This window comes from Ahaetulla prasina, chromosome 2 (assembly GCF_028640845.1).
Source record: "Ahaetulla prasina isolate Xishuangbanna chromosome 2, ASM2864084v1, whole genome shotgun sequence".
NCBI classification, from domain to species: domain Eukaryota; kingdom Metazoa; phylum Chordata; class Lepidosauria; order Squamata; family Colubridae; genus Ahaetulla; species Ahaetulla prasina.
In genome coordinates, this window is record NC_080540.1 from 217344236 (window position 1) to 217365390 (window position 21155).

The following is a 21155-nucleotide window of genomic DNA, read 5'->3' on the forward strand; positions in this document are numbered from 1 at the left end:
ACCATGCATGCGAAGGGGTTGCATTCTGGAAAAGCCAAATTTACTGGTTCTGGCGTGCATGCGCACCTGACAATCAGCTGGCTGGCATGCATGTGCACACCAGTTCTCAGCATTGCCACATATGCGAAGGACAGCTGATTGTTGCGCGTGCATGCATGCCAGAAACCCGGAAGACAAACAGGCAAGGCTACACGTTCTGGGCGACATGGCTTCACGTGCCACTTTGGGCACACATGCCATAGGTTTGTCATCACGGTCTTACAGTGTACATTACAGTTTTTACATCTAATGTTTCAAAATGCAGAAAAATGTACTGTCTGTTATCAGCAGTAATATGTCCAAAATTCAACAGAGTTAAATCTCAGGTTGCCTTTCCCTGACTTTAAAGCACATTGTGCAAGATGTTTGCTCCTGTAGTGATTGGTTACATACATAACTGTGGTACTGATAAAATTAAGCATGGGTAGAATGATCAAGAAAGTCACATTTAAGTCAAAAAAGAAATGAGGGATTAGTTGAAAAGTAGGGAGATATGCCCAACAATGGATGATCAATTAGAACAGAGCTGGCTGAGGAATTCTGGGTGTTGAAGTCCACAAGTCTTAAAATTGCCAAGATTGGAGACCCCTGAATTAGAATGTATACAATAAATAGGTATCAGGAAACCTAGGAATCATCAATATGAGTGTTGTGTGGTATCAAGGATTTTGTTAGAAGAAAAATAAAATATTCCCCAAAGAGGACAAACAGTAAAATAGACCTTAACACAAGGAATTTAAAATGTAAAAAAACAATAGTGCAGGGAAGCAGTTGCTAATAATATTAACATCTAGAACCTTAAAATATATTCAGTGCACAGAAATGAAGCAATCTCTTGGATTTTAAAGAAGCCTTCCGAGAAATCTCTGGTTCCGTTTTCACTCCGGATTTTACTGGACAGGAAAGGATAGTAAGAAGATAGCCTGAGGGAAAGACTGAATAAAATTGGACTAAACTGAGGTAGTAATAATGAAAAGAGATCCTCTTTCTGGATCTTGCTAACAAATTGTTCACAATTCACCAAGTCTAAATGGTACCCTTCTGAAATTTCTTAATTAAAAAGTGAGAAAACTTCCTTCCCAATGTAATGAAAGTTTTTTTTATTAGAGAAATGAGGATTTCCCTATTTAAATGCTGATTTTAAAATGGAGATATACAGGTATTGTAAAATGCTAGCTTTTCCAGTTACAGCACATATTGTATATAACATATCTTGTTGAAGAATGCAGAAGAAACATGCTGTTCTGCATATGAAAGACTTCCTTAAGTAATTTTTAAAAAAAAAATATTATTTGAATATGGCAGCATGCAATGAATAAAAATAATGTCCTCTAGTCATTTATTTATCTACATTTTTCAAAAGGGCTTTGGTTACTGCTTTTGAAGAATTGTTGAAAAATGCTGGTAGCCAAGGGCAACAGGTGATGGTATTCTTAACTGATTTCCAATTGTTTAACAGAAAGTAAAGGTAGAATAGCTATACAGTTTTATAGAAGATTATAAACAGCAACATGTTACTGGGATTGTTGTTTGATACATGACTTTGTGTTAAGTTGAGCAATAAGGGGTTCAAATCTGCTAATGTTATCAAATATAAGGAGGGGAGGAATGAGGAGGAAACAAACAAAGCAAAGATTTTGAAAGTTTTCCAAGGACATATATAAATAGATGTTTATTGATTGGAAAAACAAATCTTAATGGTAAGGGCTGTTGATGACTGACTTGAAATGTTTTGTAGCATATCTCTATGAAACAGCCACTTGGTGTTTAGTGACTGAAGACATTTTAGTTCCATATGGGGAATCATTAAAAATAAAAAGTCATTTACTGCAAATGAAACTGTTATCTATGTTAAAATGCACATAACATCCACTTTTGCAATGCAGTATGTTCCCATCATACCTCAAAGGATAGTGTAGAGCTGGAAAATATATTGAAATGGAGAATCAGATTTATTAAGGCACGTAAGTCACTTTTGCATGCTAAAAAGGATTACAGTGTTTGAGATTCTAAGTTAGAGGAGAAATGGCAAATAGGAAGTGAAATGACACATGAGAGAAATGTGGATAAAATTATTATGTAGAGGATGAATATCTTCTTTCTAAAAAAATATTAAAATATGGAGATACCCAATGCAGTGTAATGGTAAAGATTGCTGTTTCGCAGCATATTCATGGCCTGTGAATTTCTTGCAACTGGGCATAGTATCTATGATAGAATATTGTGCTGAAAATTTTGGTCTAATCATGCACACCTGTACATTTATTTATTTATTTATTTATTTATTTATTTATTCATATTTTTATACCGCCCTATCTCCCTAGGGACTCAGGACGGTGTACAGCCATATAAAAACAACATAAATATACAAAGTAAAACATTAATCTAAAAAACTTATTAAATAGGCCAAATATTTAAAATAGACATATAAATAATAAAACCCAATTTAAAACCAAATCTAAAATTTAAACAATTAAAATTTAAAAATCTAGTCCAGTCCTGCGCAAATAAATAGATGTGTCTTAAGCTCGCGGCGGAAGGTCTGAAGGTCAGGAAGTTGACGAAGTCTTGGGGGAAGCTCGTTTCAGAGGGTGGGAGCCCCCACAGAAAAGGCCCTTCCCCTGGGCGTCGCCCGTCGGCACTGCCTAGCTGACGGCACCCTGAGGAGTCCCTCCCTGTGAGAGCACATGAGAGTACATGAAACCAGCCATTGTTTTTCATTTCTGATTTATGGTGATTATGATGATAGTGATGAACCCCAGCATTCTTGTAGTCCTACATACATGTTCTTGGTAGCTATTATAAGTTTGCCAGTATTGATAGCCATTGTAAGGCTGACATGTTTGATCCAACTTGCTTAGCATTATAAATATTGAATAACAGCAATTTTCCTGGATTTTAGTCACTTCTGCACATATTAAGGATTCAGGTTTTCTGCTGGAAGTATGAGATTTACCCCCTGAGCTTCAACAATGCAGATTAATGAAATGTATTATAAATTGAAGACTTACCAATCATAAATTAACTTTGACTCTGGTGGGTCTTTTAATGCTGACTTGAAGATTAATGTTCCTTTAAATTTGAATTTCATTTTGCTTAGTGCCTCAAGCAAATACACAGATACATAAAATGGTCAGAAACTGCATAGGATTTAGATTATTGTCTAGTTTATTTCTTTATTGGGTTGATATCCAGGAGTTCAAGGTTTCCTACATAGAGCTTCTTTAGTTTGGGCTAAGAGTGAGTCCTGACTCTCACTATTCTTAATCCAAAACCTTAGTTTGTATGCTAGCTGCAAAATATTTAATTTGGTTTTTATTTATGAGAGTGGTATACTATTGGCTATAGTATTAATTTCCTATCCAGTTAAATTTCTATTTGGATAAAATCCATCCTTCCTTACTTTGGTACTAAAGCTTTATAAATAGGATGATAAAGCTGATACTATTGGTGTTTTCAAATATTAAGATATATGACCCAAATGACAGTGCCAGCTTTTCTTCTTCTCCTCTATCTTGGAAATCCTACCAAATTCCCACTTCTACCATTCTGAAAAAACTAGATTATTTTTTTTTAGAATTCTTGACCTTGCCTAACATGTTATTGTATTCCTACTACAGATCTAATATATCTTTGTTTCCTAAATGTTGATCAGATTTCAAAGGGAGAGTTAACAGTTTGTAATCCAGGTTTCCAGGATGTGAGAAGCTGATTTCAAGAAGAAATCTTTATTTGGTGTTGACATTTTTATCCTTTCTTTTATAGATGTTTGGTATATCTCCCATTTTCTCCTTACTATATATTCCAGTTTAGTAACTACAGTCAAATGTAAACTTTTTAGTTCTTAGTTTTGGTGTGTGTTTCTGTAATGATTAGTTGTGAAAGAATGTATTTTTTGAAAGCAGCTAATTGCCCAGGTGAATTTTCTTTAGTCTTAAGTTATAACTAGTGGTGCTTCTATGCATATGGACAGAATTTAAGATTAGGCCTATTGATGTTTTGCATTCTCTTTTGTTGTTCTAGAAAACCTTCCCTGCAGTTTTTCAAGGATTAGGCTTTCTTTAAAAAGGGAGCATGCTTAAAGAAGCATGCTGCTTTTCAAGTATATTATATTTACATTTAAAGGAAAGAATTATATGGCACCAACGTAAGAGAAGTGTTGCAAATTGGTCTAATGCAGAATCTGACCAAATGATATTTTTCCAATTATAAAAGCTTTCTTTCTTTTTCTTCCATATTGAATCATGTGAACTATTTTTAATCTTCTGCCCCCCCACCCCCCGGTTAATTATTAGTGGATTTTACCTGGGTAACATAGGCATAACCAGGGGTGGTATTCACTTAGATTCGCTACTGGTTCGCAAATGTGTGGGTCTTACACGCATGCACAGAGTGTCAAAAATGAGACGTGATCCTGCTTCCGGTTTGACCGAACCGGATAGAACTGGCTGAATACCACCACTGCATATAACCCTGGTTTGATGTGATGTTTCAGTCACCATGCTAGAAACTGGGAAACTCCGTGTTCTGATCCTGTAGTGGGCACAAAGCCAGCAGGGTGCCCTTTCGCCAGTCACGCACAGTCAGGCCTGGGAAAGAAGCAGTGGCAAATCACTTCCCAAAAAACTTTGCCAAGAAAAATGCAGGAACTTGCCCAGGCAGTCACCAGGAGTCAAAAACTGACTTGAAAGCCACAAAACAAAACTCTGATTGACATTCGTAATAAGATAAAATACTCTGCAGTTGATTACTCATTTATGTCTTTGAACTGCTGTGATGTGCTAAATCTAAACTTTTCTTGCTATAACACTGAGGCCCATGTTGGCAAAGAAAATTGGCAATAACTTTTGCTTCTTTGGAGGAATGAGAGGACTTGATGATACAGATATATATTGACCAGATAATATCACCAATTATAGAACACAAAATGTACTGCTTTTTTATTAGTGTTTGTCAAGGTATTATACAGTCGATATATTCACTTTTGGTTGGAATGTATTCCATTTCATGCTGGATTTTTCTCAGCTTATCTAATTCATATTCCAGGTGGAATTTCTGTCCTTAGAGATTCACTGTTTTACAGTAGTGTGTGTGCATTTCTGCATTTAGAAGGGGTGAAAAAAACACTTTTGCTAATATCTAACTGCTTGAATGAATCAGTACGTAGTTCTGTTGCAAGCAATGCTTTAATTTTAAAATAAATTTGCAATAAAGTACACATTATTCAAGCTTTGGATCTGGCAGATTTTGTTTTGTCCAAAGAAAATGGGTGATATTTTTTTGGGTGGATCCATAAGGCCTGTCTTAATCAGTCATTTTATTTCTTAATAGAAATAACTTACTATAAATCAGGGGTCTCCAACCTTGTCAACTTTAAGACTTGTGGACTTTAACTCCCAGAATTCCTCTGCCAGCTTTGCTGGCTGAGGGATTCTGGGAGTTGAAGTCCACAAGTCTTAAAGTTGACAAGGTTGGAGACCCCTGCTATAAATAACCATATAAATTTATAAAACCATCAAATGAGCCATGTGGATTTAAGGTGTGGCCCAGTGACTGGTTTTCAGAACAATGGTGCCTCAAAAACCTCAGGGAATTAATATAGATATCAATGTTAGTTTTCCATCTTACAAGGTTATGTTAAAATCATGACATGTTATATAAGTGGCATACTGGTGCATTAGTCCCTTTCTAGCTGTGCAAAATTCAGATGTCTGGTTTTGTAATTTGTGTGGGACAGCATATTATTGAAGACATTTCTGTATTTTATCAGCTCAATTATTTCAGTAATACTGCTTGAGTCTTTAAACTTTCTCTGTAAAGAAATACTGAATTAAACTTTCAGTTGCAACATCAATTGAATTCATACAGTCAATGATATTTGCATAACTGTGCAAACAGGTTAGTCTACAGAGCTGGACAGCAACTGATGTAATTTCACAAACTTCATAAAAGGTTACTATGAAAGCAATCTGTGGCACACCAAAAATAAATAATCCAGCTATATATTTTTGCCATTATTTCTGCCTCACCCAACCGATTTGATTTTCAGTACCAGATCTTTGTTTAGCTGAGATAGAGTTCTTGTAGCCATATGTCGGTATATAGGTTTGAAGATGGATGCAAAGTAATTAGTTTGTTCTGCTCTTTTAAACCCGGCTTCTAAAAATATCTTAATTCCTGAAAGAAAAAGACGTTGAATGAATTTGAAAAGATTAGATTGGAATTGCCTGAAATTCTATTAAGCCATACTGCATGGACGTGCTGGGAATATCAATACAATTAATGTAAATTTGTACGAACTGATTTGTTGCATTATCTTGCTAATCTAACATATGGTACTTTTTGTGTCCATATTGCAGACGGCAACTCCAAACTAACATGGCAGTCAGACTGTGTGATGTGGCTTCTCTGCTTAGAAGTGGTTCGTGGGCAGCAGAGCCTTGGACTGGGGTCTGTGGGATTTTTCTTAAATTCTGTAGGCTATTATTAACATGTTGCACTAGTGCTGAGGCCATACCAAACACTTTTAAATTATATTTGAATTAATTTTGTACGCTCTCTTACAAGTTCTGGCATAGCTATTAGACTATATCTTGGCTTGGGGCAAGGTTCATGGCATACTTGAAACTTGTAAATATAGATATAACTTTTTCTAATGCTATTTTTCTTCATAATAACTTGAGTTTTGCTCCAGTACAATTTTATAATAAAAAGAACAGAGTTTGTATTAAATCTGCTTTGGTATGGTCTGAATGCTGAATAACCATAACTCTGGAAATGACTTTACACTGTGTATTTTTTTGGTTACTAAAGAAATTATAGAATTCCATTTGAATCATAAATTTTCTTGGCTGGAAATAAAACAAAAATTTAAAGCTGCTGAAAAACCTGTTTTCTAACAGGTGAAAAATTTATTTACGGATAGGGTATATTTCTTTAAAAGATAACATATTGGTATGGTTTTGTTTTGAGTAGCAGATGGTTCTGTAACTGAGACACCGTAATTTCAGATTATATAGGGTATTACAGCTGTTCATTTGAATGTTGCTTTAGGATTTCATTTTTGCCATCTAAGCACAAAAATAAATATGCAGATATGTGAAGATGGTTAGTTATCCTTTAAGAAAAGATCAGTTTAATAATGCTTAAAATAACTTTCTAGAAAGCTTCAGTCTGCAATATTGTGGCCCATATGTTCTACATGATACAGTAGGAACATTTGAATAACAAACTGCTTAAAATATCCTTGGATAGTTTGTACATGAACAATTCAGTTCTGTTTTGAAATCAGAGGAAAGAGGTTCATAAGTGAGCATATGTTAGAAGAACTGAAACTGAAAGGAGTGTTCATTAGAAGATGTTTGGACCTCTTAAAACAAATATTGAAGGCATGCCTCATTATCCCGGAATTGGTCATTCTCGGGTTGATAGCTCATAATCTCCTACTTTCCCTTTTTTCAAGGGTAACATTTATAATTTCCAAGTATTGTCATTCCATTTTTTTTTACCGAGATAATAATTTGGACTTTATTAAACTGCCTAAGATTGAAAATAATGGATTATCAAAAGGCCAGCTGAAGAGAATCTTAGGCTGAGTTCCTTCTTGAAGCAGTATTATGGGCACACTAAACTAGTTCTTGACTTCTGAAATGAGTTCTGTCTTTTCAGATTTGATTAAAATTTAAATTCCATTCTTATCTGGAAATAATAGCTAACAGGTTTTCTACAGTAGCATTCCTAAAATAAAAGTTTTTCTATATTTAGGAAAGCTCTTGCTTCAAATGACAAAATCTTTTACTCTTCTGTCAATAACTTCAGTTTTCTATTAGCTCAGTTTAACTGAAGACATAGTTACACAGGTCTGAATTCACTGCTTTGGGGGGCACTGTGAGAAACAATAGAGGTCGAAAGTAGTTGATAATAATTGGTGATGAAGCGAGGAAGTGTTCATGTGGTTATTCCAGCATTTGGTACTTCTTAATCCTTGTCAATCACAAAGTTTGGAAGAGAAAACTCTTATTTTGCAAGCAATATAACTAATGTGGCCAATCCACTTTAATATTTGAAAAGTAACCAAAACAGTACATTTGTTTTTAATAATGTATTTTATGAAGTCTACTGTTGATTGTCTTTGTCAGTTCGTCATTTGCAATAATTATTGAAAGCTTTATGAGACGTTTATTTGAACAACATTGAAACTTTATCAGAATTTAATACTTAACCAGTTATTTCTTGGGGTTTACTGAATTAGCTTTGGCTTAGAAAAAATGTTTCAGTAAACCTTTGTAGCTTTATTTTTTCTAAATCGGCTTTATTGTTAGAGAATTACAACAGCTTTGTTTTTATTATAGAACGATAATTGCAGTCTTGACAATTGGGCACTCTTGCATAATATCAAAGCTTTAAATTCATAGCTAGAATCGCTAATAGATGGTGAAATATGAATTCTGACAGTTCCTATTTTCTCTGTTTTTAGCAGGTAATTGCTGCCATGGAAACACAACTGTCTAATGGGCCAACTTGCAATAACACAGCCAATGGCCCTACTACCATAAACAACAACTGCTCATCACCAGTTGATTCTGGGAACACAGAGGACAGCAAAACCAATTTAATAGTCAACTATCTCCCTCAGAATATGACACAAGAAGAGCTCAAAAGTCTTTTTGGGAGCATTGGTGAAATAGAATCCTGCAAACTTGTAAGAGACAAAATCACAGGTATGTAAACAACAGGCGTTTGCAATTTTACATAATATATGCCTTCTGTTGAACATTTCTAATAGCATTACTTGTGAATGGCAGAACAGTGTCACATTCCCTTAGAAAATGGATTAATATCTCTTGGGAGCTACAATATGGGAAATATATTCAAAAAATAGTTGTATGGGATGACAATGTCTTTTGCATAAAATTACTTAGTTGCAAAGACAACACACTATTTGTCTGCTTCTTAAAGGAATAGGAAATAAAGGAGTGTAAAATTGCCTGCATGTAGATGATTTTTTATACAGTTGAGGTGAATTGGTTAAGAAGACATTTCATTTATTTCCTAAATTTACATGCCACCCATGCCAAAGCAACTCTGCTCAGCTTTAAATGTTAAGGTTGATTATTTTCCATCTTTGCCAGCATTGTTAAATTAAATTTGCTACACAAAAAGATCACAGCAATTGAACTTGTAACATTTAGAACTAGACAAAATTTAAACATCCTCCTTCCTGACCCCCCCCCCCAAATAATGGATAAATAAATTTTCTTTGAAGTTGTCTTGATGAGATAGTAATGACATCATTATGCAGATTGATGCACATTACATAATTTGTGTAATGATGTCATTACACAAATGATGTAAATTGTGAATGACATAATTCACATTTTAATGTGCATTTGGGAATAACAGATGCACCCAGCCTCTTAAATATTTGAACATTGTTATGTCAGCCTTAATCCTTCTTTTCATTAAACTAGACATACCCAATTCCTGCAACCGGTTTTCATTCGTTTCACAGGCCTCCAATCCCCTAACCATCTTTGTCGGTCTTCTTTGCACTCTTTCCAGAGTCTCAGTATCTTTTTTATATTGTGGTGACCAAAACTGGATGCAGTTTTCCAAGTGTAGATTTATAAAGTGGTACTAAACACTTCATATGATCTTGATTCTATCCCTTTGTTAATGCATTTTAGGATTGAGTTGATATTTTTGACAGTTGCAGCAGACTGCTGGCTCATATTTAAGTGATTGTCCACTAGGACTCAAAGATCCTTCTGACAGTCAGTACTATGGAGTCAGATACCACCTATTCTGTACCTTTGCATTTGGGTTTTCTCGCCTAAATGTAGCACCTTACTTTTTTCCCCATTGAATTTCATTTTGTTAGAAAGGGCCCAGTGTTCAAATTGTCAAGATCTTGAGCCTATCTGAGAGACACATCCTAAGAGGAGACACAGCCCGTGCCATCAAATCAGCATTGTACCATTAGCTTTTGATATCAAGCATTCCTCATCCAGTCTAAACTAATAGTATCTATAACATGACTGTTTTTTTTGCTATAATAGCTAAGCTGGAAATATGGGAGAAAAAGCAATCTAGTTAAAAGCTGCAAATCAATACTGTAATACTCGCTAATATACTGTAAAGGACATCACTGAAAGTGGCCAAGTTTTGTTTGTATATTTTGATTTGAGCTCTGAATGGTCAATACTTCATCATTGGAAAGGTTGAAATATTTTGCATACTCCTACTGCAATACCTGTGTTAGTTGCTATCCTTATTTTCGACATAAGGTTAGATTGTTCATGTGATTTCATATGGTTAAATGCATAAATTCTTAAGCCTCCAAATCCTACACAATCTCTTTCTATCAAATTATTGGTGTGGTTTCCAGATGGCCGTAGTTTACCATTGTTGTACTGTTCATCTGGGTCATTTTCTCAAATTTTGAATGTTGTGTTTCAGAGTAACAAGGAGTAGATGCCTCTCTTGGTTTCAGTGTTCTGAATTTGCAGAATTTTCTTGGCACCTTCTAGGACTGCATTTCATTTTGTCCAGTATTTATTCTCACTCATTTCCACATTGGAATCTTGGCCGAGACAATACTTTTGATTTTTTTTATTTGATTTTTTTATTTTGGCAAATCTACTGAAATTTCAGACTCAAGAGTCAATCTAGGAATCTGATAGGTTGCAAAAATCTAATACTTCATAAAGCATACACTTTATAACTTGAAAACTGGCTTGAAAAAACTGGTGGCTTTTCTAATTAGGTGATGCTTTAAAAGCATCATTTTGTTTAATGTATTTTAAGTCTACAAATAATGCAAATCTGTTTGCCCCACTCTATTTCATTCTGGCCTAAATCCCTTGCTTAAATATGATGATACAGATTTCTCTCTTAATAATTAAAGTTTTTAATATAGTGTTGTCGACCTTGTGTTACCCATTCAAAATAGGAAGTCAGGCAATACATAACATAGAGCAGAAAATTGAACAAAGACCCCAGAGCAATTGAATTTTGTTCCTACAAAATAATTTGCTTGTTCTTTATTTGTTTACCTTCCAATTGAAGGTGACAAATAGACAGGAAAGTTTTAGTATAATATAGATTTACTTGTAATGCTTTAAACGTTTAAAGGCACTTAAATATTTAACCTTCCACCCTTCTGTGGACTCATTCGTAACTAAGACATTATATGAAGACATAAATGTTTAAAAGATGCCCCAAATAAAATGCTGCTGCCATTCAAATACCAGAGTGGATTTCAGATATACTGCTATCATACAAGGACCCAGTCCCAATAATCACCATAAGGCAGTGGTGAAATGTAAAATTTGTTACTACCGGTTCTGTGGGTCTGGCTTGGTGGGGGGGTAATGTGACTGGGTGGGCATGACCAACTTTTTCTTTTACTTTTAAAAGCATTTTTTCTACAACCTCTTCAGCCGAAGAGGTTGTAAAAAAATGCTTTTAAAAGCCTCTGATGATCCCAGCTGAGCCGCGCGATCATCGGAGGCTTTTTTTTTTACTTTTAAAAGCATTTTTTCGGCGGAAGAAAAACATGCTTATAAAAGGAAAAAAAAAACCTCTGATTATTGCACAGCTCAGCTGGGCATGGGGGGGGGCAGGGATTTTTGCTACCAGTTTTCTGAACCACCCTCCACTATCGCTATCGGATCGAGCAATCTGGACTGAACCGAGAGCATTTCACCCCTGCCATAAGGTAACAAAAATGATCAGAAATAGATGATCAGTTATTGTCTGCACATTTTACATGCAATATACAGGTAATTCTCAACATAAAACCACAATTGAGTTGAAATTTCCATTGCTAAGGGAGATAGTGAGTTGCGCTCCAGTTTTACAACCTTTCTTGCCACGGTTGTTAAGTGACTCATTGCAGTTGTTAAGTTACTAACACGGTTATTAAGTGGATCTGGCTTCCCCATTGACTTTGCTTGTCAGAGGGTCACAAAAAGTGATCACATGACCCTGGGACACTGCATCCTGTTCGAACCAGTTCCCAAGCATCCTGAATTTTCATCACGTGACCACAAGGATGCTGCAGTGGTTGCAAGTGTGAAAAATGGCCATTAGCCACTTTTTTTCCATGCCGTTGTAACTTTGAATGAGGACCACCTGTATTGATACTTCAGTTGCCTGGCTTTCTGTCTTGTCCCATGGTTTTCAATGAGGAAAAACCCATTTTTTTTTCTAGCTAGTCTTGTGTACTACTATGCAGTACACCTAGGAAGATGGAATGAGAACCTAATAAAGACTGGTTAATCTGACCATCCATTGGTTAGAACGAAAGTTCTTTCTCTGTCAGGTATATTTTTCATCCCAATGTTTGTTTCATTTTTACCTGGCTTAAGGTAAATAATGAAACCCTCACAGTTTCAACTTCAAACTGCTTATCCTGGACCTCACTCCATTCTTAAGAGGTCCGTGAAGGCACCAGCATGCCTACTGTCCTTGTCTTACTTGCCCCCATTTATTTGTATTTACTTCCTTTTTTTATGTTCATACCTCTACCTGTCATCTTGTACATATTTGACAAGCAAATAAAATAAATGTCTGGTACCTGCTAAATTACAAGTTAAATCTGCACAATCTTGGATGGAAGTCACCTGTATGTATGAGAGGCAGGCAATCCATAGTGAGGTATAAAAAGTGTCATTCCAGAGATACCATGTTTTATGCATTATATTTCTATGCCAAATTGTTCGCTGTGTTGCATGACCACATTCTGTCTGGTTTAATTTTTCAGAGTTCTCCCACGCTTGAGTTTTAGACTAAATTTTGCAAGGCTAAAAGGGTCTGAATCTGATTTTTTTTTTTTTGTCTTTAAAGTCTCTTCTCTTCTTGTCCCCTTTTTATTTTGTTTCTTAAATGCTATTTCAATTTTAAATAGAAAGTAAACAGGTCAGGCTTCTGGTGATTATATGAACATATTCATGTTGTTTTCTTGACAACCGTATGGGCTTACCACTGTCATCTTTGCCAATGAAGTATAAGATGGAAAGAAATTAAATCTATTTCTCAAACATGGCAGTGGGAAAAAAAAGGATTTTGAAATCTACACTGGATTGCTGGCTTGTTTCTGCATATACCTACTTTTTGTCTATTTAGATCTTACCTTCTAAAATGAGCTTTTTTCCCCCCTTTCCTCTCTGCAAAATAGTTTAGACCGGTGCTTTGAGTTTTATTTCTTTTTACAGAGAGGTAATTTTGTTCTTTAGATGCACAATTTTCTTTGTTTTCTCTCACTTCATTTAGAGTCATGTTGAGCTCTTAATTGTACCTTTATTTTGGAAATAAATTCTAAATCGGGTCATGGAATTCGCTTAAGTGATGGTTTAAATAGGTAAACGGTTGGGTCAGCAGAACGAAAGCGTAGCAGAGCCTTCTTTTGAAATCCCATTTTTTTTCAAAGGTAGAATACCGTATTCTGCTTTGGATAACTTTCTTCCTTATCTTGACTAGGTAGATTGCATGTGCGAGTAGCCAAATCCTTTTATCTGGACTATTTTCTGTCAAGTTTGAGACCTTCTTACAGCACTGAGACAGCACTGATTGACTTATTGACCTTCGGCAGGTGCAGGATAGAAGTAGCACATCCATCCTGGCCTTCCTTGACCTCTTTGCATCACTTGTGGTATTCTTCTAGGATGGCTCAGAAGGTTAAGTGGGGGACACGTGGTGCTGCAGTGGTTTTCCTTCTTCCTTCAGAGCTGGTTCTTATCAGTATTGGTTGGTGTGGAGGGATTATGCCTGAGGCCTTTGCTTTACAAGGTTCCTCAAATCTCTTTCTTTCCTTATTTCTGTTTAACATCTACTGTATATAAAGCTCTGAAGCTTTATCCATTTGACCTGGGGGCAACACATCATCAGTATACATAGGTATGCATCTCTGTCCTAGACTGACCCAAATGATGATGTTGAGGTTCTGCCTAGATATCTGGAGGCTGTGGGGATCTGGTTGGGAAAGAACAGGCTTCAACTCTACCTTGGTAAGATTTGATTGCTCTGAGTTTTGTCCACCCACCGGATCCAGTGAGTTCATCTTTATCTCTTAACACTCCAGAGTTGGTGCCAAATTTGGGATGCTTCTGATATCACAGCTCCTGCTTGAAGAACATGGGTTTTTACATGGGTTCATCTTGTGTACCAGTTGTGACCATTTCTGGATGGGGGGCAGTGGTCGATTTCTACCGGTTCGCCACGGTTCAGGTGAACCGGTAGTGGCAGCGAGAGGCCCTGCCCAGACGTCACCATGGACACTCTACACATGTACAGAAGGTCTGCACGCGAGCAAATCTTGCGTGCACACATGCGATCCCGGTTCCGAACTGGTAGCGAAGGTAAGAGAAACCCACTACTGATGGGGAGGGCACTACCCATGATAGGTGGTGACACCCTAGTCATCACCTATCTGGATTACTGTAGTGTGCTGTCTACCCTTAATGGACATTTAAAAGCTGTAACTAACTAATCTAGAATACAGTAGCTTAAACAATTTTGGACACTTCATGATATCAACACATATCAAGAGCAGTGGAGATAGTCTTGAGGGAAATATTCAGAAACTGTTAGAGAAACAAAAAGGAATAAAAGGAAGGAAAGGAAAAACACAAATGGACCTCCTAAATTCTAATATAAAGACTAATTCCAATCTTCTGATGGAGTCTGTTTCCTGATCTGAACAATCTGAAAGAATTCATTCTCATACCTTGGTCACTGTCTACTTAGACTATTGCAGTGTGCTATACACAGAACTGTCCTTGAAGACCATCCTGAAGCTCTAGCTTGTCTAGAAAACAGCAGCATGGATAATTATGAGTATGTGTGTGTATGTATATATCTCTCTCTCTCTGTGTGTGTGTATACACACATACACATACGCATACATATACACACAGTGGTCATTAAATGAATGAAGCAGTCATTAAACAAAGCCATTATGCCCAATGGTTGGTTGGTTGGTTTTTGCTGGAAACCAGAAGTAAATGCCAGGAACTGGCAGTTTTTCCAAAAATTGCAGTCGCATGATGGTGGGATGTTGCAAATGAGTGTAAATGCAAATAGGTTGCCAAGCACCCAAAATGCAGTCACATGACTGCGGGAGTGGATACCGCTAAGTTCTTCAGAACTTAGAAATCAGGTTGTAAATAGCTCTAACAAGGTCTGTCTTGACTTCAGAGGGTTGCTAAGAAAGAACTACATGTATGCCGTTTCAGATAGGTGTTTGCGAAAAGGTTTCAACCTACACTTAACCCATTTTCTAAAAGATGTACTTACTCCCTCAATAACTTTCCCCAATTGTTCTTTCTCATTCTAATGGGAGATTTCTGGAGGCCTCCGAAGTATTGCCTCATAGTTGTATTTCTGAGAGCATTGTGGTTTCCTGTACTTTTTTTTTTAAAAAAATAAAGTTATATATATTTAAAGAAAAGGTTGCGTGAGATAGGAACCCGGTTAGCAGCAAGCAACATACTTGGTAACATACTGATGCCTGCAGGCAATACGTTGCTCATCCCTGACTTAAATAAAGTGAGCCACTGAGATTTGTTCACATTTCTGACATGCTGAAAGTTTAATAATGAAAACTCATTAATTTACAATGAGCAAACATTTCTCAGTAAAGTGGGACGTGAGTGTAATTTTTTAAATTGTGAGAATACCAATAGCCATTTGTTACTAGATGCAGTGCCATAAAAATCTCCCCTCTTGTTTTGCTTCACATGCTGCTCTCCCACATAAGCACAAAATTATTTTTTTTTTAAAAAAACAAACCCCATTTTGCACATTTAAACCACACTCAGATTTAGCAGACTTGGAAAGCTCAGAGCTTCTGGTTGAAGCAACAGCAGACAACTAAGATTGAAAAAAGAACATTTTCACGAGATGAAAAACTGATGAATTTAGGGATTTGATAGGTAATTTGCATGTTACCTACGCATGTGTGATAGAGCCATTAATTTGTTTTTATGTGACTATTACTGTTAAATATTTATGGAGGGATTTAATTATAACTATTGTTTTAATTAATTTCAACTTTCTTGATTAAATTAAAATTGATTTCAATTGTGTGTGTGTGTTTTTAAAAATTCACCCTCCTTGTTAAGTGTTCTGAAGCTCAAATCTAGAGGAAAGGATATTTGAAATGTGTTATGTTTCTTATTGTAGTTTGCTCTCAAATTAGCACAAGTGGGAGAGTTTTGCATATTGGTTCCATTGTAGGAATAAAATGCTGGACAAACACATTTTTATTCTGTCCCCCTAGGACTCCTTCATTCTTAATATAATCCTACAGAGCTGCCCATTAAATTCAGTGGGTTTTTTCCCCTTATTCCTTGGATATAGAATTGTGGTTTTTGTTGCCATCTTTATTGCTGCTATTGTACTGCTCAACTCCACAGTAACATTGAGAAACAAATTACTGTATTTTTTGGAGTATAAGGCACACTTTTTTCCCTCCTAAAAGAGGCTGAAAATTTGGTGCGTATTATATTCCGAATGTAACCCCACCCACCCGCCGGCCCTCACCCTTTGGCTTCCGCGTATCCTCTTCCTGGCTGCAGAGATTGCCACTGACAGTGGCTTGTGTTTTTGGGCTCCACGTGTTACATTTTCAGCCTCCAAACACTCCATTTCAGAGACCTTCAAATCTGCGGGCATCACCAAAGCACATCGCCATCAGTCGCCACCCGAAAACCTGACGCGTTTGGAGGCTGAAAATGCAATACGCGGTGCCCAAAATGGCTACCCGGAACAGCTGTAGCCTTCTCTTACCCCTTCCACGCTTCACCTTCTTTAGTCACTGGAGCTCCCTCCAACGATCTTTTGAAGCTGTTTTTCAGCCCCAACGCGCTTTGCCTGCTTTTCCAATTGCTGCTCCTTCCGACAATCAGCTGTGCTTTAGAAGCTGTTTTTTAGCCCCAACCTCAAAACCAGCAAACAAACTAATGTGCTGAAGCTGACCAGGCTAAGGATACTAGCCAGATGAATTCCCCCCCCCCCTTTTCCTTCCCAAAAACTAAGGAACTTGTACTAAGGTACTTGTACTCCGAAAAATATGGTATTTGATGTTTTAAAAGCATATTAGCTTATCCATATGCAACTTATTAGCCACTCTAGTATTATCTTAGTTAGTTGTTTGTTAGATCTACATCCCACTTTTCCTACAGGAGTTTAAGATATCATATACACTTGTATATAAGCCCATCTGTGGATAAGCCAATCTTCAAAATGTTAACTAAAATATGAAAAATTGTGAAAATTAAAACATGACCATTTTATGGGTTGGCTTATTGGAAGGTTGCTTATCCTTGAGCATATGCTTACTGTATACGAACATTTATAGATTTTTTGAAAAAGCTGAGGGAAAACTCTAAGGTATGTATATTCATGAATAAGCCAAATCCAATATTGATGGTGTATTTTTGTCCTTAAAATTCTTGGCTTACCTCCCAGTATATATGGTAATATTTATTCATTTATTTAAAATATTTCCATATCATCAGTTCTTGCAGTTCAATTCTGTGTGGCTCACAACAACAACAGAGAAATAAACATTCAGCACTAACTCATTTCCCTAGGATACATCCACAACCCTCCGTAGGCTCCAGGACTTTATCCCATGCTTGATATAAAAAGGCAGATCTTGATGGGCTTCCAGAAAGCTAAAAGAGTAGAGGGCCTGTGAGAGGAGAGAGGATGTTCTACAAGTGTAATGATATGCAGCAACGACCTGGGGAAATGGGACAATGAAAGATAACCGTAAGAACATCTAGATCAGAGGTGTCAAACTTTTGGCCTGCGGGCCAGATGCATCATGGTCTGGGCATGGCCACACCCATTTTAACGAAGGGGGGAAAAGCTGTGCTACATCACGTGACTACAACATGATGGTGCGAGCTTGACACCCCTGATCTAGATCTGGGGTTGCCGACCTTTTGGACCTCAGGGACCACTAAATTCATAATTTTAAATCCCATGGGCCACTAATATGATTTTTTAAAAAAGATAAATAGTATTTAGTGCAATATAAAAAATGCAAATATTTTTTTCTGCGGACCACCAAAATTTTCTCATGGACCATCGGTGGTCCATGGACCACCAGTTGGTGACCACTGATCTAGATAAAAAGGCAGCTTAACTTGGAAGACCAATGTGTATAGGGTAGAGTTTGGGGGCTTTAAAGAGAATGTGACGGAGACAAGTACTTTCAGATTTGCAAGATTTTGTTAATGCAATCTTATAAAAAAAAACTTACCTGGTCGTGTTTCCTATCTGGTCTACCTCTAGCCTGACATCAAAGTTTAATCCCCAAATAACTCCTGTTTATGGTAGGAGATAATAGTTTTAGAAGCTACATTGAAGTTGATAGCATGGTGGTGTCCCTGCGACATGTTTTTGAAGTGGGGAAGACTTTGAGAATCGGCGTGATTACCTTCCTCCACTAACTCCACGAAGCTTGATACTTTATCTTGATACTTCATTTTAAGATCCCCTGAACCTAAAAAAATACATGATGGATGATACTTTACATTAATATTAATCAGAGATCAAAATATCTCACTTCAATCAAGAAAACGTTGACAGTTCTTCAAGGAATAATTGGTCTAGTTTTTTTAAAAAAACTTTTATTACCTACAGGAATAGGAATAACATTACTGCAATTGGCTTGGAACCTTTTTGTTTTTTGTAATTAAGACAAGCATAATTAATTGTTTTATGGTTCTCTGGAATGTTCTTAAGCAGGTTCACTTTATTATGGTGTTTGTTTGTTTTTAAGTCGAGAAAAGTGTATTTCATAATACCGTAGTAGAGCAGGTTCCTGGATTCGAATCCTGGAGATTGCTCTGAGCTTTAAAATATCCTTCCATTAACCTGGCACTTTCTGCATATTTTGGGTTCTATCTTCCAGAAATTCCAACCAGTTTTCTGAATATCGTAATCCTAAGAAATTGAAGATCAGTAGGAAGAACAAAGCCTGAGATGGGGATCTTTTTATGGATAATTGAATTACTGTCTGCATAGCTTTGTTCTGTTTCTTTTGTATAATCAAACGTCTTCCATCTTGTTCTTAAAGCCTTATAATGGGGAAAATGACTATTGTTGAGGGAATTCTTGGGCATAATTTTTTTCCCCTTAGCCCCTCAATCCCTGAATAACAAGTTGGAGGCGCTCACATCAGAGATCATCTGGGCAGCTGCAAAATAGGTTTGAGAAACATAAAAGCTTTAGTTTGCCAATTTCTGTGGTGTTTTCTTTACTGGCTTCGTTGTATAGGAACTCCTCGACTTATGACCATATTTGAGTGCAACATTTCTGACACTGAGCGAGACAGTTGTTAAGTGAGTTTTGCCCCATTTTACAACCTTTCTTGCCACATTTGTTAAGTGAATCACTTCAGTTGTTAATTTAGTAACAAGGTTGTTAAATGAATCTGGCTTCCCCATTGTCAGAAAGTCGCAAAAGGTAATCACAGGACCCCGGGACACCGCAATTGTCATAAATATGAATCAATTGCCGAGGATCTGAATTTTGATTACGTGACCGTTGGGGATGCTGCAATGGTCATGAATGTGAAAAATGGTCATAAGTCACTTTTTTTCAGTATTGCTGTAACTTTGAATGGTCACTAAACAAACTGTTGTATGTCAAGGACTAACTGTATTGGGGCAGAATGATTGATGCCAGTCTCCAGCCAGGAGGATTCATTTTATAGTGTACTACAGTGAAGTGCTTATTCTGCTTACTTTAAAAAGGAAGAAACAATAAAATAAAATACAATGCATAAAGAAGCAATGTAATGAAGAAAAGTTGAAGAAAAATGAGCCAGCGTAGTAGAAATTAAGACCTTTTAAAGTAAATGATAATGCTAATAGGGATTTAGGAGAAACTTGGCAACATTTCTGGAAATCTTCAGGTCTGAATGTAGGAAGTGAGCAGTGTTGATTGATATATTTTTTTTGCATACTAATAACCAGGACAATGAGTAAGTAAATACAATGTTCTGAATAGGGGATAAACGGGTAACAATATAATTTCATTTTCTGCTAGTCTCTTGTATATTTACACAGAGGGAGTGAAGGGATGCTATGCCAACTTCTTAAAAATGTCACTGCTTTTTTAGATTCATGATGGCTTATGGGTGACAGTTCAAAATGTTCTCAGTAAAACAGAAATAGAAGTGTATGTATGTATGTATGTACGTACGTACGTACGTATGTCTTGGCATATTTGGGTTATTCGGGTTTTTTCCCATGTAAGGTTGAGAGTATCTTGGCGACGTTTCAATGACAGCTCACTCATCATCTTCAGGCTGGTGCTTTCGGCTTCGTGATTGTGCGAGCAAGCTTGTGCGACAAAGTCAAAAGCACCAGCCTGAAGAAGATGAGTGAGACCTCGTCGAAATGTCGCCAAGATACCCTCAACCTTACATAGGAAAAGACAAGAATATGCCAAGACCTACATATTTATTTATTTATTTATTTATTAAATTTTTATACCGCCCTTCTCCCGAAGGACTCAGGGCGGTGTACAGCCAAAAATAAAAAGTTGATATACATACAATTTAAAACCAAAATTTAAAACTAAGCAAATTGCAAAAGGCCAATATTAAAATTTTAAAAAAGTTAAAAACCCTAAGGCAATAAAAACCCAATTTAAAATTAATAACAATATTAACAATATTATGCCAGTCCCGCTTGAATAAATAGGTGTGTTTTCAGCTCACGGCGAAAGGTCCGAAGATCAGGTACTTGGCGTAAGCCAGGGGGAAGTTCATTCCATTTCATACCTATACCCATGAAAACCTACGAAAACAAATACACACACACACACACACACACACATAATGTGTGTGTATGTATGTATGTATATATAAAAACTAGGAACAACATCTATGGCTATTAGAATAAAATGTTTTTTATTTATTTATTTATTTATTTACATTTATATCCCGCCCTTCTCCGAAGACTCAGGGCGGCTTACAGTGTGTAAGGTAATAGTCTCATTCTATTTGTATATTTACAAAGTCAACTTATTGCCCCCTCAACAATCTGGGTCCTCAAATGTTGGTGGTGAACAATCTATAACATCCAGAATGG

At 36.5% G+C, this 21155-nt stretch overlaps 1 protein-coding gene across 8 annotated transcripts in view; it reads left to right on the forward strand.

The window, feature by feature from the left end:
• Positions 1 to 6417: 6417 nt before the first annotated feature.
• ELAVL2 (ELAV like RNA binding protein 2) overlaps positions 6418 to 21155 on the forward strand; it is a 79370-nt gene continuing 64632 nt past the window's right edge. For 4 of the 8 annotated variants that reach the window (XM_058168774.1, XM_058168775.1, XM_058168778.1 and 1 more), the window contains exons 1-2: positions 6418 to 6489; positions 8516 to 8759. In XM_058168774.1, coding sequence (XP_058024757.1) covers positions 6418 to 6489; positions 8516 to 8759 — 316 coding nt within the window. Of the gene's footprint in view, positions 6490 to 8515; positions 8760 to 21155 lie in introns of those variants that run through there. The other 4 variants (XM_058168776.1, XM_058168777.1, XM_058168780.1 and 1 more) reach the window with 3 other exon arrangements.